The sequence below is a fragment of the Carassius auratus genome, unplaced genomic scaffold (genome assembly GCF_003368295.1).
Source record: "Carassius auratus strain Wakin unplaced genomic scaffold, ASM336829v1 scaf_tig00217860, whole genome shotgun sequence".
NCBI lineage: Eukaryota > Metazoa > Chordata > Actinopteri > Cypriniformes > Cyprinidae > Carassius > Carassius auratus.
Genome location: NW_020529278.1, coordinates 59,344 through 75,000, shown reverse-complemented (window position 1 = coordinate 75,000; position 15,657 = coordinate 59,344). Strand labels below are relative to the sequence as shown.

The 15,657-nt window shown below is 41.6% G+C and overlaps 1 protein-coding gene and 7 non-coding genes across 8 annotated transcripts in view; 1 reads left to right on the top strand and 7 right to left on the bottom strand.

The window, feature by feature from the left end:
* LOC113103792 (uncharacterized) overlaps window positions 1–2,749 on the top strand; it is a 2,792-nt gene extending 43 nt beyond the window's left edge. Inside the window, exons 1-2 of the mRNA XM_026266006.1 lie at window positions 1–179; window positions 420–2,749. The exon at window positions 1–179 is cut by the window's left edge and continues 43 nt beyond it. Coding sequence (XP_026121791.1) covers window positions 1,265–2,749 — 1,485 coding nt within the window. The 5' untranslated portion in view covers window positions 1–179; window positions 420–1,264. The remainder of the gene's footprint in view (window positions 180–419) is intronic.
* A 7,115-nt stretch (window positions 2,750–9,864) lies between these two features.
* Window positions 9,865–9,983, bottom strand: LOC113103827 (5S ribosomal RNA). The gene has a single exon (XR_003291646.1). It is a non-coding gene; the product is annotated as a 5S ribosomal RNA (ribosomal RNA).
* Window positions 9,984–10,369: 386 nt separating this feature from the next.
* Window positions 10,370–10,488, bottom strand: LOC113103801 (5S ribosomal RNA). Its single transcript, XR_003291629.1, has one exon. It is a non-coding gene; the product is annotated as a 5S ribosomal RNA (ribosomal RNA).
* A 515-nt stretch (window positions 10,489–11,003) lies between these two features.
* LOC113103806 (5S ribosomal RNA) lies at window positions 11,004–11,122 on the bottom strand. Its single transcript, XR_003291634.1, has one exon. It is a non-coding gene; the product is annotated as a 5S ribosomal RNA (ribosomal RNA).
* A 681-nt stretch (window positions 11,123–11,803) lies between these two features.
* LOC113103800 (5S ribosomal RNA) lies at window positions 11,804–11,922 on the bottom strand. The gene has a single exon (XR_003291628.1). It is a non-coding gene; the product is annotated as a 5S ribosomal RNA (ribosomal RNA).
* A 680-nt stretch (window positions 11,923–12,602) lies between these two features.
* Window positions 12,603–12,721, bottom strand: LOC113103815 (5S ribosomal RNA). Its single transcript, XR_003291643.1, has one exon. It is a non-coding gene; the product is annotated as a 5S ribosomal RNA (ribosomal RNA).
* A 506-nt stretch (window positions 12,722–13,227) lies between these two features.
* Window positions 13,228–13,346, bottom strand: LOC113103805 (5S ribosomal RNA). The gene has a single exon (XR_003291633.1). It is a non-coding gene; the product is annotated as a 5S ribosomal RNA (ribosomal RNA).
* Window positions 13,347–14,023: 677 nt separating this feature from the next.
* Window positions 14,024–14,142, bottom strand: LOC113103799 (5S ribosomal RNA). Its single transcript, XR_003291627.1, has one exon. It is a non-coding gene; the product is annotated as a 5S ribosomal RNA (ribosomal RNA).
* Between the last annotated feature and the right edge of the window lie 1,515 nt (window positions 14,143–15,657).

Genomic DNA, 15,657 nt, shown 5'->3' with positions numbered 1-15,657 from the left:
TTTTCTATTGTTTGTGAGTTTATTTCACCAAAATACTATATTGTTCAGTTATGTCATTGTAGCTCTATAGGTATTGGGAGAGTTATTTTTTTGTGTATGTGCGCCCTCTATTGGATGTGAGGTCATATACTGGATTTTAGCGTTCTTTTCTCAGTCTGCATTCTACGTGATTGAGAGAGGTATGTGTTCACGTTAGTGCAATGTAAAGATTGAGATATACCTGTTAAAACTAGTTTCAGAGCACATGGTAACTTGTATGTGTAATTTATGATGAGTGCACTTACATTTAATTGAGATGTGTCGAGAATTTTGCTGTTTTGAGAGTTTGAGAAACTGCTAACATAGCTAACCACGTGTTTTGTTTAGCTGTATGTTAGTGATCGTCATTCTATCCTCTTGTGTCACAGCCCACGTTTCAGTTGTCCTTTTTCTTATGTTAGGCTGATTCTAATTCGAGGATTGAATCCTGAATTATTGCTCTCTTTGAAATTTAACAGGTATGTACTCCCAATACCAGGTTATGAATATAATGTGTTCATTTAAAACGTTTTCTTGTATTGATTAATGTTCAATGGCACTACAAAGCCCAGATGTAAAGCATGTACGTGTTGCTTTGTGCATATAACTGTATATGTATTAATTATTGAAAAGATAGTTTATTTCATGTTGCATAATGTTAATGTAAGAGCTAAAAGCCCAGTGTGGTGAACAGAGATAACATGCAATATGGCACATACACATTATATATATCTATGCCTAATGTGATATGTTTAATTATTCTTTTGTATTTTATTTTCTGATTTTTGTATGTGATTAAATGTTTAGTCTGCATTCTACGTGATTGAGAGAGGCTGATTCTAATTCGAGGATTGAATCCTGAATTATTGCTCTCTTTGAAATTTAACAGTGAGCCGAATAAAGTGCCTTGAGGAAAGTCGGTGTCCTGTCATCAGTGCACCAGAACACAACGCAGTAGTCGGCGAAGTGCAGACCACGCCGGCTACATTGGTGCCGTGACCCGGATATCTCCGCTTCAGATCATCGCCAGGGTGATCGCCGGTGGTTGCTGTGAAGAGTAGGAATCTCTTTTGGGACATTGACAAGTACAAGGGCTGATATCATTGTGTAAATTGTAACGTTTAATTGCCTCTATCTCAGCTAGTATCATTTTACATTGTTTTTTTTTCATCCCATATTCGCATGTACTAGTAATTCACATATTATTATCATAGTCTATCACATTACAACTTTTTTTTTTTTCAAAATGACTGATGGCAAGCATGTGCAGACACCACTTAGTGTTGGGGATGCAGTGGGAGTAAACCTAGGGAGGGGTAGGTTTATGAGTAGGGTGGAAAGCACGCCGGTTAAAGGTGCTGGTGTATTAGGTCGACCTGTATTCTCGTCCACACGCTTACGTACTGATGAACATTCTCCCGCACCACACATGAGTAGGTTAGGAGATGCACCAGACATTGGGAGTGGCGTTAATTCAGTGGGCCGTCCTGTATTTTCATATACTCATGCACATTCAGATGAATATTCTCCACGTCAGCCAGTGTCTAGTCCAGATGTGAGTTCCGCAGACCTAGGAAGTCTCATCACACAGTTAGCTCACGAAATAGGAGAGAACATTGCTAGCCAACTACAGAGATCTGTTGGTAGTGCAGATAGCCAAACCACTCCTACACTTAGCATGAACTTAGGATATGGACAGTCTGACTTGAACATGACTGGAGTTAAGTTAGTTATGAAGACAGATGTCAAAGAGCCGCCGTACTTCAGGGGTGATGGAACGGACAAACACACAGTGCATGAGTGGGAAGAAATTATGAGCGTTTACCTGAATAAGAGGGGCATACACCCGCAAGAGTACTCCCAGGAGATAATGTCAAGACTAATGGGAAAGGCTAGAGACATTGTAAAAGTTACCCTGCGCAGCATGCCATCGCTGCAGCCAGCTGAAAACTCCAAGCTCGTCTTTGATATTCTGAAACAACATTTCAGCGAGGTAACCTACTCTTCAATGCTTTTAGCAGATTTTTACAACACGCTTCCTTTGGCTGGAGAAAGTCCCATGGACTATTGGATACGCTTGAATAAAGCTGTGGATGTCGTGGATGAGTGTCTGAGAAGGCAGGGGCGAAACATTGAGGACCCCTCTCACGAAGTCACAATGATGCTGGTGAAACACTGTCCCGACCCCGCTCTTGCAAGTGTCCTGAAGTGTAAAACAGCTGAAAAGTGGACGGCAAATGAGATTCAGGAACATCTCATTGAACATCAAAGAGAGGCCAGAACAATGTCTCAAGCCAAATCTTGTCGGCCAAAGAACATTGGTATACATGCTCAGACATTAGCAACAGAGACAGCCACTGTTAATAACTCCACAGACCTTACAAGCCACCCGAAGGCAATGGGGCTCCCATCTTCTCCTCAGACCGAGAGTGTCTGCATCCAGTCTCTCATTGGCTTGCTGAACCGTGTGCTGGAGCAGATGGCACAGACAGCAGCAGTTGTGCCACCGAGCAGGGGCCCCGCGGCCATTGTTCAGAATAGATGTAAAGTCTGTCAGTCTGCTGAACATTCAACTACTGCGCACTGTAGACAGGCAAACCTCTGTATGGGCTGTTACAAGCCCGGCCACTGGAAGAGGGAGTGCCAACAGCGCCGGCCAAGAATTAACACCAGGCCACAGTCAGCGCAAGCACCGCCTAACCCAGAGCAAGGTGGAGCCAGTTTAAACTAGATAGCTCACATACGGGAAGGGGATGTGTGAGCACCAAAACGTCAACCCTTGATGAGAGTGAAGAATTGAAGGAGATGTATGTCAATGTTTGTAAAGCAATGTCTGATAATTGCACAGTAATTGTTCAGAATATTCACACAGTCGAGACATTCAGTGAGTTATTTTACGCACCAGTGACAGTTAATGGCTGTGCTCAGTTGCAAGGGCTCATCGATACAGGCTCAATGGCCTGCACGTTAAGTGAAGAGGCAGAACAGAGACTTCTATCAGACAGCGTCTTGACCCAACAGCAAGAACTTCCGCAGCGCATCATCCTTGTTGGCTGTGGAGGAGTACAGGTGAGCCCCAAGTGTATGTATGATATGGAACTAAGTTTGTATGGGGTGAAGTGCATGGTCCCAGTTCTGGTGGTCACTGGTCAGAAAGAGGACATCATAGTAGGAACCAACATGTTGAAATGTGTGCTGCATCAGCTGAAAAACGAGAACAGTTATTGGACACTTATCTCAAGCAATACAAGAGGGTCTTCAGATGGCGAACAGTTCTTGGAAATGATGACAAGTCTCACGAGATGGAGAGGTGAAGATGTGCCGGAAAAAGTAGGGACAGTGAAGCTAACTCAGGCGGTGACTCTCCTTCCCAAACAAGAGTACTTGCTGTGGGGGAGACTGCCAAGTAATGTGCCCAAGTCACCTGGGAGCACAGTTATGGTGGAGCCTACAACCTCCAGGTGTGTGCCTCGCGGCATCATGGTGGGGAGAGTGCTAACACCACTTTGGGGAGATGGCTGGACCCCCATGAAAATCACCAAAATCTCCGACAAACCACTCACTCTGAGAAAGAACAGCAAGCTTGCAGACGTCTCTACTTGTGTTGCAGCCGAAGACCTCACACTGTTCCAGGGTTCCTGTCAGAGTGACGCTGGCTCTGTTAAAGTGACTCATGTTGAACAGGATGACAACACTGCCCTGAAAGACAGGCTGCAAAAGTCTGGTCTAGGAAATGTCGATATTGACCATTGTGAAGTGAGCCCCTCCACCAAGCTCCAACTTGTGACATTGCTTGAGAAATATCAGGATGTATTTTCAAAGCATCATCTTGATTGTGGAGAAGCCAAGGGCTTTGCGCATAGAATCCGCCTCACTGATGACCGTCCCTTCCGTCTTCCGTATCGCAGAGTGCCGCCAGCCCACTATCAAAAGCTGCGTCAAGTTCTCACCGAGATGGAAGAGCAGGGAATCATACGGAAATCAATGAGTGAATATGCTTCCCCACTTGTGATGGTCTGGAAGAAAAATGCGATCTCCGTATATGCACAGACTTTCGATGGCTGAATGCGAGAACCATCAAGGATGCTCATCCTATGCCCCATCAATCGGACTGCTTGGCTGCCCTTGGCGGTAATGCTGTCTTCAGCACCATGGACCTTACGTCTGGTTTTTATAACCTTACCATGCATGAGGAGGACAAAAAGTATACCGCCTTCACAACACCACTAGGCCTGCACGAGTATAACAGAATGCCGCAGGGGCTTTGCAACAGTCCCGTGTCGTTCATGAGGATGATGCTGAGTATCTTTGGTGATCTTAACTTCAGCAGTCTCTTGTGCTATCTAGATGACCTCTTGATCTTTGCCCCCAATGAACAGCAGGCTATCAGTAGATTGGAGGTTGTTTTTCAGAGGCTGCGGGAGCATAACCTGAAGTTGAGTCCAAAAAAGTGCCATCTGTTACGGAGGTCTGTGAAGTTCCTCGGACAAATCGTTGACGGTGACGGTGTTGCTGTTGACCCGGAGAAGGTTGAGGTCATTGCCAAAATGTCAAAGAGGGACTTGATGGAAGACGATGGCTGCACTCCTTCAGTCCACAGGGTGAAGTCGTTCCTGGGGATGGTATTTTACTACCAACACTTCATCCTAAATTGCTCCTCCATCGCAAAGCCCCTGTTTGCCCTCACATCTGGCCAGAAACGGAGAGGGAAGGCCGGGAAGTACAGTCAGAATCCAGGAGTGTACAGAAAGCTCAAACCTGCGGATTGGACCCTTGACTGTGACTCCGCTTTCACCAGTCTTAAAGAGAAGCTCCTGAATTGCGTGGTCCTTACCCATCCAGACTTCTCCAAACCCTTGGTTCTGTCCATTGATGCGTCTCTTGACGGCCTTGGGGCAGTTCTGTCCCAGATACCAGAAGGGGAAATGAAGGCACGCCCAATCGCCTTTGCCAGCAAGACCCTCACTGGCTCACAAAAGAGGTATCCTGCCCACCCCCTGGAGTTCTTGGCGCTCAAATGGAGTGTTTGTGAAAAATTTAGCCACTGGTTGAAGGGCCACACTTTTACAGTGTGGACCGACAATAATCCTTTGACCTATATAATGACCAAACCAAAACTTGACGCTTGCGAACAGAGGTGGGTGGCAAAGCTTTCCCCATACACCTTCAGCATCAAACACATCCCTGGGGTAAAGAATGTTGTGGCGGATGCCCTAAGTAGAGATCCTTTTGCTAAATCAGTGAGTCAAAGGTTGATCAATGAGCCATATGAAAGTCTTTTGGCTGAAGCGGAGGGAACCAAGGAGGAGAAAGTCCAGGATCTTTTCCGGTGTAAGACCCAGTGTCTCCAGGCAAACGATGCAAGCTGCTGCGTAACCATGGGCACCACTCGAGATAGGTTGGCCGGCAGTCAAGAACCCTTGCATGTAAGATCTGCTTGTGAAGCTCACATAGAGTGGGAAAGGGGAGCAGAGATAAGAGCAACACAGTTTCTCAGTGCTCTACCCCAGGCGGTGCTTTCAGGACAAGACACACTTCCAGCCCTCTCCATCGGTGAACTAAGGCACAGCCAGGAGACGGATCCTGTTATCAGGGAGGTCCTGCCACTCGTTCAGAGGGGTGAGCCACCACCTAGGCGAAAGAGACGTGGGTTGGCTCTTACGGCCCAGACACTGTGCAAGCAGTGGCATCATCTAAAAGTTCAGGATGGAGTCCTATATAGGGTAACCAAAGACCCATTAAGTAGAGAGAAGAGGTATCAGTTTGTGCTGCCTGTTAGCTTGAAGGCCAAGGCTCTCGCTGGTGTGCATGACCTCGCTGGGCATCAAGGGCAGGCTAGAACAGCACATTTTGCCCGACAGCGTTTCTTTTGGCCGCAAATGGGAAGAGACATCAAGGAATATGTGAAATGCTGCCGACGTTGTATCCTTGCAAAGACCCCTGAACCGGCTGCCCGTGCTCCCTTGGAGAGCATTCATACATCGGCACCCATGGAACTAGTGTGCATTGATTTTTGGAGTGCCGAGGACTGTAAGCAAAGATCTGTGGATGTGTTAGTCATAACAGACCACTTCACAAAATTGGCCCATGCATTCTCCTGCGTCAACCAAACTGCAAAGCAAATAGCAAAGAAGTTATGGGATAATGTATTCTGCATCTACGGTTTTCCAGAGCGGATACATTCTGATCAGGGAGCCAATTTTGAAAGCAAACTCATCGCCGAACTCCTCAGCCTCACAGGGATCGTGAAAACACACACAACAGCATACCATCCCATGGGAAATGGGCAAACCGAAAGGTTCAATAGGACGCTTGGCAGTATGTTGCGTTCCCTACCCCTGTCAGCTAAACAACACTGGGTCCAACAAATACAGACTTTGACTTTTGCGTATAATGCCACCACTCATGAAACAACTGGATATCCTCCATTCTATTTGATGTATGGTCGAGTCCCCAGACTCCCGGTAGATATGGTCTTCAAACAAGTTTTGAAGGATCCAGTCGTGGTAAATTATAAGACCTATGCAGAGAAGCTGATGGCGAACCTCCATGTGGCTGCCAGCATAGTTCAGCAGCATGCGAGGAAAGGACAGCAACATCAAGCTGATGGCTACAACAAGAGAGTGCGTGGAACCCACTTGAACATTGGCGACCGAGTTTTGCTTGCTAATAAAGCGGAGAGAGGGAAGAGGAAGTTAATGGACAAGTGGGAGCCCACTATGTATACCATCATAGACCGGAACCCTCAGACACACGTTTACAAAGTCAGGGATGAGAGTGGGAAAACCAAAGTCGTCCATCGGAATCTGATGTTGGATGTGAGCTTCTTACCTGTGCCCGAACAAAGCGGGGAGGAGATGGATGAAGCTGCCTCAGATGTGGCTAGTGAGTTCCAGCCTCGTTCTGTTGATGCCTTGAGTGGCCTGGCAGTAGACGCTTCCGAGGACCGTACCTGCTCCTGGTTAAACGCGTCATCTGTTGCTGAGTCTGAGTCTATGGGAGAAGCTGTTGAGTCTGAGATGGAGAATGAGATACCCCACTCTCTGTCCAGAGAGTCTGTTCAACTGACACCCACGAGAGCCCAGTTTAGTGAGGTCAGAAGCCAAGGAGGAACCAAATACTCACCTGTGAGAGACTTGTTGGGTTCCAGTGTGTCCCCTGATTTGCACATAACTGACATTGACTCTGCCGCCCCAATTAATGTCGCTGACTTAGATGAGACCGAGTCCCATGATGGCACCTCACCTGTTACAATGACTGATAGTCACACACCCACCCAGGCACAAGGGCCTGAGAGACCGGTTGTCAGGACACGTACTGGCAGGGTTGTTAAGGCAGTCAATCGCCTGATAGAGAACATGGTGCAAAAACCACTCACCAAGAATTTTGTAAAAGGGGTCAATAGGAGGTCACTGTCTTTACTTTCTTTATTTTAGAAAAAAAATAGAGATTCAGATATTTTTCTTTGTCAACTTTAGTATGACTTGAGTCATGAGATGTTCATATTGGAGGGAAAGTGTTCCGAGATCTAATATGGTGTAAAAGGCATCATATTCACTAGAAGGGGCAGTAGCCTGATCAACTGCTGTTTTCTTTCAACTTACTTTGTAAGTAGCTTTATATGCTGTGGATGGGGAATGGAGTCCCAGTGTTATCTTGGACCAAGTGAACAAGCGTTTTGTTTTGTTTGTTTTGTTTTGTATGTTTTCTTTCTTTTCTACCCTATGCGTGCTCAGGATTTTGGTGAAATTAAAGAGGGGTGAATGTAACAGGTCAAAGAATGACATATATTTTTGCAACCTTTTATTTTTTATTTTCTATTGTTTGTGAGTTTATTTCACCAAAATACTATATTGTTCAGTTATGTCATTGTAGCTCTATAGGTATTGGGAGAGTTATTTTTTTGTGTATGTGCGCCCTCTATTGGATGTGAGGTCATATACTGGATTTTAGCGTTCTTTTCTCAGTCTGCATTCTACGTGATTGAGAGAGGTATGTGTTCACGTTAGTGCAATGTAAAGATTGAGATATACCTGTTAAAACTAGTTTCAGAGCACATGGTAACTTGTATGTGTAATTTATGATGAGTGCACTTACATTTAATTGAGATGTGTCGAGAATTTTGCTGTTTTGAGAGTTTGAGAAACGTGTTTTGTTTAGCTGTACGTTAGTGATCGTCATTCTATCCTCTTGTGTCACAGCCCACGTTTCAGTTGTCCTTTTTCTTATGTTAGGCTGATTCTAATTCAAGGATTGAATCCTGAATTATTGCTCTCTTTGAAATTTAACAGGTATGTACTCCCAATACCAGGTTATGAATATAATGTGTTCATTTAAAACGTTTTCTTGTATTGATTAATGTTCAATTGCACTACAAAGCCCAGATGTAAAGCATGTACATGTTGCTTTGTGCATATAACTGTATATGTATTAATTATTGAAAAGATAGTTTATTTCATGTTGCAAAATGTTAATGTAAGAGCTAAAAGCCCAGTGTGGTGAACAGAGATAACATGCAATATGGCACATACACATTATATATATCTATGCCTAATGTGATATGTTTAATTATTCTTTTGTATTTTATTTTCTGATTTTTGTATGTGATTAAATGTTTAGTCTGCATTCTACGTGATTGAGAGAGGCTGATTCTAATTCGAGGATTGAATCCTGAATTATTGCTCTCTTTGAAATTTAACAGTGAGCCGAATAAAGTGCCTTGAGGAAAGTCGGTGTCCTGTCATCAGTGCACCAGAACACAACGCAGTAGTCGGCGAAGTGCAGACCACGCCGGCTACACGTGCATGAGGCAGATCTGGCCGCACTGCTCATAGCAGAAGCAGAGGCGATGTGACACGGGGCAGAGCTTTTGAACTAATCAGGTCTTGTCTACTTGTGTTTGTGTGTCATATGAATAATATATATGTGCCCCATACATGAAATCAGAGTGCCTGCTGCATGTAGTAAATTGAAAATCCCAACCGCTACATATATTCGGTTTGTTTCTACCATTTATTAGTAATGATTTACACAGTTTGTTTACTGCTTACTATTTATCTGAGCATTCAGTATTGTGCAATATAGCACACAGAAGGTGAGGGACATTTTTTTGGGGAAAGAAGTGCTCCATTTTATAATTTAAACATGTGACTTTTCATGAAAATTCTATAATTCAAGATGACCACCCCATATGACGTCATAATATGCAAATTAGATGGGAAAATAAAATCCCTACATTAACATTGGGTCATCCTTAATATTTTTATAATTGACAGAAAGTCTTTATCTTTTATAAATTTTAAGATATAGCCTTTTGAAATTAAGATGTCAAAATCGAACGTTTTAGGAAAAAAACTCTGGCGCCTAAAGGGTTAAAGACCAGCCAATCTAATCGCCAGTACATTATATAAGTAGGAAAGAAAACCCAAAAGCTTAAAGCACCTGGTATTCCTAGGCAGCCTCTCATCAAAGTACTAACCAGACCTAAACCTGCTAAGATTCAGAGATCGGACATTGACTCTATTATTTGGCAAAATTATTATATACTAAGTGAAAAATGTCTAAAAAGCTTACAGCACCTGGTATTCCCTGGCGGTCTCCCATCCAAGTACTAACCAGACCTAAACCTGCTAAGATTCAGAGATCGGGCATTGACTCTTTTTTTTTTTTAATGAAAGATTATTATATAATTCGTGAAATTTTCCAAAAAGATTAAAGCACCTGGTATTCCCAGGCAGTCTCCCATCCATGAAGTAAACCATGCCCGAATCTGCTAATATTCAGAGGTCGGGCATTGACTATATTTTTTGGCAAAATTATTATATACTAAGTGAAAAATGTCCAAAAAGCTTACAGCACCTGGTATTCCCAGGCGGTCTCCCATCCAAGTACTAACCAGGCCCAAACCTGCTTAGCTTCCGAGATCAGACGAGATCGGGCATAGCCAGGTTGGTATGGCCGTAAGCGATAACAACTGCAGAGAGAGGGCTATTTAAAGACCAGCCAATCTAATCGCCAGTACATTATGTAAGTAGGAAAGAAAACCCAAAAGCTTAAAGCACCTGGTATTCCTAGGCAGTCTCTCATCAAAGTACTAACCAGACCTAAACCTGCTAAGATTCAGAGATCGGGCATTGACGCTTTCTTTTTTTTTTTTTTTTTTTTTTTTTTTTTTTAATGAAAGATTATTATATAATTCGTGAAATTTTCCAAAAGATTAAAGCACCTGGTATTCCCAGGCAGTCTCCCATCCATGTACTAACCAGGCCCAAACCTGCTAATATTCAGAGATCGGGCATTGACTATATTTTTTTGGCAAAATTATTATATACCAAGTGAAAAATGTCCAAAAAGCTTACAGCACCTGGTATTCCCAGGCGGTCTCCCATCCAAGTACTAACCAGGCTCAAACCTGCTTAGCTTCCGAGATCAGACGAGATCGGGCATAGCCAGGTTGGTATGGCCGTAAGCGAAGACTGCTGCAAAGAGATGGCTATTTAAAGACCAGCCAATCTAATCGCCAGTACATTATATAAGTAGGAAAGAAAACCCAAAAGCTTAAAGCACCTGGTATTCCTAGGCAGTCTCTCATCAAAGTACTAACCAGACCTAAACCTGCTAAGATTCAGATATCGGGCATTGACTCTATTATTTGGCAAAATTATGATATACTAAGTGAAAAATGTTCAAAAAGCTTACAGCACCTGGTATTCCCTGGCGGTCTCCCATCCAAGTACTAACCAGACCTAAACCTGCTAAGATTCAGAGATCGGGCATTGACTCTTTTTTTTTTTTTTTTTTTTTTTTTTTTATGAAAGATTATTATATAATTTGTGAAATTTTCTAAAAAGATTAAAGCACCTGGTATTCCCAGGCAGTCTCCCATCCATGTACTAACCAGGCCCAAACCTGCTAATATTCAGAGATCGGGCATTGACTCTATTTTTTGGCAAAATTATTATATACTAAGTGAAAAATGTCCAAAAAGCTTACAGCACCTGGTATTCCCAGGCGGTCTCCCATCCAAGTACTAACCAGGCCGAAACCTGCTTAGCTTCCGAGATCAGACGAGATCGGGCATAGCCAGGTTGGTATGGCCGTAAGCGAAAACTGCTGCAAAGAGAGGGCTATTTAAAGCCCAGCCAATCTAGTCGCCAGTACATTATATAAGTAGGAAAGAAAACCCAAAAGCTTCAAGCACCTGGTATTCCTAGGCAGTCTCTCATCAAAGTACTACCAGACCTAAACCTGCTAAGATTCAGAGATCGGGCATTTACTGTTTCTTTTTTTTTTTTTTTTTTTTTTTTTTTTTTTTTTTTTTTTTTATGAAAGATTATTATATAATTCGTGAAATTTTTTCAAAAGATTAAAGCACCTGGTATTCCCAGGCAGTCTCCCATCCATGTACTAACCAGGCCCAAACCTGCTAAGATTCAGAGATCGGGCATTGACTTTATTATTTGGCAAAATTATTATATACTAAGTGAAAAATGTCCCAAAAACTTACAGCACCTGGTATTCCCAGGCGGTCTCCCATCCAAGTACTAACCAGACCTAAACCTGCTAAGATTCAGAGATCGGGCATTGACTCTTTTTTTTTTTTTTTTTTTAATGAAAGATTATTATATAATTAGTGAAATTTTCCAAAAAGATTAAAGCACCTGGTATTCCCAGGCAGTCTCCCATCCATGTACTAACCAGGCCCAAACCTGCTAAGATTCAGAGATCGGGCATTGACTTTATTATTTGGCAAAATTATTATATACTAAGTGAAAAATGTCCAAAAAGCTTACAGCACCTGGTATTCCCAGGCGGTCTCCCATCCAAGTACTAACCAGGCCCAAACCTGCTTAGCTTACGAGATCAGACGAGATCGGGCATAGCCAGGTTGGTATGGCCGTAAGCGAAAACTGCTGCAAAGAGAGGGCTATTTAAAGACCAGCCAATCTAATCGCCAGTACATTATATAAGTAGGAAAGAAAACCCAAAAGCTTCAAGCACCTGGTATTCCTAGGCAGTCTCTCATCAAAGTACTAACCAGACCTAAACCTGCTAAGATTCAGAGATCGGGTATTTACTGTTTCTTTCTTTTTTTTTTTTTTTTTTTTTTTTTTTTTTTTATGAAAGATTATTATATAATTCATGAAATTTTCCAAAAGATTAAAGCACCTGGTATTCCCAGGCAGTCTCCCATCCATGTACTAACCAGGCCCAAACCTGCTAAGATTCAGAGATCGGGCATTGACTTTATTATTTGGCAAAATTATTATATACTAAGTGAAAAATGTCCAAAAAGCTTACAGCACCTGGTATTCCCAGGCGGTCTCCCATCCAAGTATTAACCAGACCTAAACCTGCTAAGATTCAGAGATCGGGCATTGACTCTTTTTTTTTTTTTTTTTTTTTTTTAATGAAAGATTATTATATAATTCGTGAAATTTTCCAAAAAGATTAAAGCACCTGGTATTCCCAGGCAGTCTCCCATCCATGTACTAACCAGGCCCACACCTGCTAATATTCAGAGATCGGGCACTGACTCTATTTTTTGGCAAAATTATTATATACTAAGTGAAAAATGTCCAAAAAGCTTACAGCACCTGGTATTCCCAGGCGGTCTCCCATCCAAGTACTAACCAGGCCCAAACCTGCTTAGCTTCCGAGATCAGACGAGATCGGGCATAGCCAGGTTGGTATGGCCGTAAGCGAAGACTGCTGCAAAGAGATGGCTATTTAAAGACCAGCCAATCTAATCGCCAGTACATTATATAAGTAGGAAAGAAAACCCAAAAGCTTAAAGCACCTGGTATTCCTAGGCAGTCTCTCATCAAAGTACTAACCAGACCTAAACCTGCTAAGATTCAGATATCGGGCATTGACTCTATTATTTGGCAAAATTATGATATACTAAGTGAAAAATGTTCAAAAAGCTTACAGCACCTGGTATTCCCTGGCGGTCTCCCATCCAAGTACTAACCAGACCTAAACCTGCTAAGATTCAGAGATCGGGCATTGACTCTTTTTTTTTTTTTTTTTTTATGAAAGATTATTATATAATTTGTGAAATTTTCTAAAAAGATTAAAGCACCTGGTATTCCCAGGCAGTCTCCCATCCATGTACTAACCAGGCCCAAACCTGCTAATATTCAGAGATCGGGCATTGACTCTATTTTTTGGCAAAATTATTATATACTAAGTGAAAAATGTCCAAAAAGCTTACAGCACCTGGTATTCCCAGGCGGTCTCCCATCCAAGTACTAACCAGGCCGAAACCTGCTTAGCTTCCGAGATCAGACGAGATCGGGCATAGCCAGGTTGGTATGGCCGTAAGCGAAAACTGCTGCAAAGAGAGGGCTATTTAAAGCCCAGCCAATCTAGTCGCCAGTACATTATATAAGTAGGAAAGAAAACCCAAAAGCTTCAAGCACCTGGTATTCCTAGGCAGTCTCTCATCAAAGTACTACCAGACCTAAACCTGCTAAGATTCAGAGATCGGGCATTTACTGTTTCTTTTTTTTTTTTTTTTTTTTTTTTTTTTTTTTTTTTTTATGAAAGATTATTATATAATTCGTGAAATTTTTTCAAAAGATTAAAGCACCTGGTATTCCCAGGCAGTCTCCCATCCATGTACTAACCAGGCCCAAACCTGCTAAGATTCAGAGATCGGGCATTGACTTTATTATTTGGCAAAATTATTATATACTAAGTGAAAAATGTCCCAAAAACTTACAGCACCTGGTATTCCCAGGCGGTCTCCCATCCAAGTACTAACCAGACCTAAACCTGCTAAGATTCAGAGATCGGGCATTGACTCTTTTTTTTTTTTTTTTTTAATGAAAGATTATTATATAATTAGTGAAATTTTCCAAAAAGATTAAAGCACCTGGTATTCCCAGGCAGTCTCCCATCCATGTACTAACCAGGCCCAAACCTGCTAAGATTCAGAGATCGGGCATTGACTTTATTATTTGGCAAAATTATTATATACTAAGTGAAAAAATGTCCAAAAAGCTTACAGCACCTGGTATTCCCAGGCGGTCTCCCATCCAAGTACTAACCAGGCCCAAACCTGCTTAGCTTACGAGATCAGACGAGATCGGGCATAGCCAGGTTGGTATGGCCGTAAGCGAAAACTGCTGCAAAGAGAGGGCTATTTAAAGACCAGCCAATCTAATCGCCAGTACATTATATAAGTAGGAAAGAAAACCCAAAAGCTTCAAGCACCTGGTATTCCTAGGCAGTCTCTCATCAAAGTACTAACCAGACCTAAACCTGCTAAGATTCAGAGATCGGGTATTTACTGTTTCTTTCTTTTTTTTTTTTTTTTTTTTTTTTATGAAAGATTATTATATAATTCATGAAATTTTCCAAAAGATTAAAGCACCTGGTATTCCCAGGCAGTCTCCCATCCATGTACTAACCAGGCCCAAACCTGCTAAGATTCAGAGATCGGGCATTGACTTTATTATTTGGCAAAATTATTATATACTAAGTGAAAAATGTCCAAAAAGCTTACAGCACCTGGTATTCCCAGGCGGTCTCCCATCCAAGTATTAACCAGACCTAAACCTGCTAAGATTCAGAGATCGGGCATTGACTCTTTTTTTTTTTTTTTTTTTTTTTTAATGAAAGATTATTATATAATTCGTGAAATTTTCCAAAAAGATTAAAGCACCTGGTATTCCCAGGCAGTCTCCCATCCATGTACTAACCAGGCCCACACCTGCTAATATTCAGAGATCGGGCACTGACTCTATTTTTTGGCAAAATTATTATATACTAAGTGAAAAATGTCCAAAAAGCTTACAGCACCTGGTATTCCCAGGCGGTCTCCCATCCAAGTACTAACCAGGCCCAAACCTGCTTAGCTTCCGAGATCAGACGAGATCGGGCATAGCCTTTTTTTTTTTTTTTTTTTTTTTTAATTAAGTAATTTCAATCAATAAAATACAATAGATTAAACACATTCAAATAGAAAATACAGAACATCGTCTTTACACATCTCTACATTACACATCTTTCCTTTATATCGATAATTTAACCCTTGTGCATCAATTAAAAAAAAGTTACACATAGGTTCATAGGGGACAAAAATGTCCATGTCCAAAAAGTGTCATAAAAATATTATAGATTTATATTTTTTTCCACTTTCACTGACGCCATTTTTTTTAACCAGAATCAGCCTTAATCATAATGACCAAACATTCATTAATTTTCAGAATTTTAACCCTTTAAATGCTGGTTTGTTTACACAATGCCACTGTTGTTTTTTTTATGAAAAATTTTTTTTTTTTAATTATTTTCAATTTACTAAATGCTAAGCAGATTATTTTTTCTTTGCTTATTACAGCCTTGGAAATGTCAATGATTAACAACAACATTAATTTTTATGCATTCATATTTTTTATGCAGTATCAGATTTAAAAAAAAAAGCTACCTCTCAGGTCCATAAAGGACAAAAATGTCCATGTCAAAAAAGTGTCATAAAAATATTATAGATTAATATTTTTCTCCACTTTCACTGACTTAGATTTTTACTAGCATCAGTTCTATTCATAATTACCAAACATTCATTAATTTTCAGAATTTTAACCCTTTAAATGATGGTTTCTCTACATAATGCCACTGTTGTTTTAAATAAAA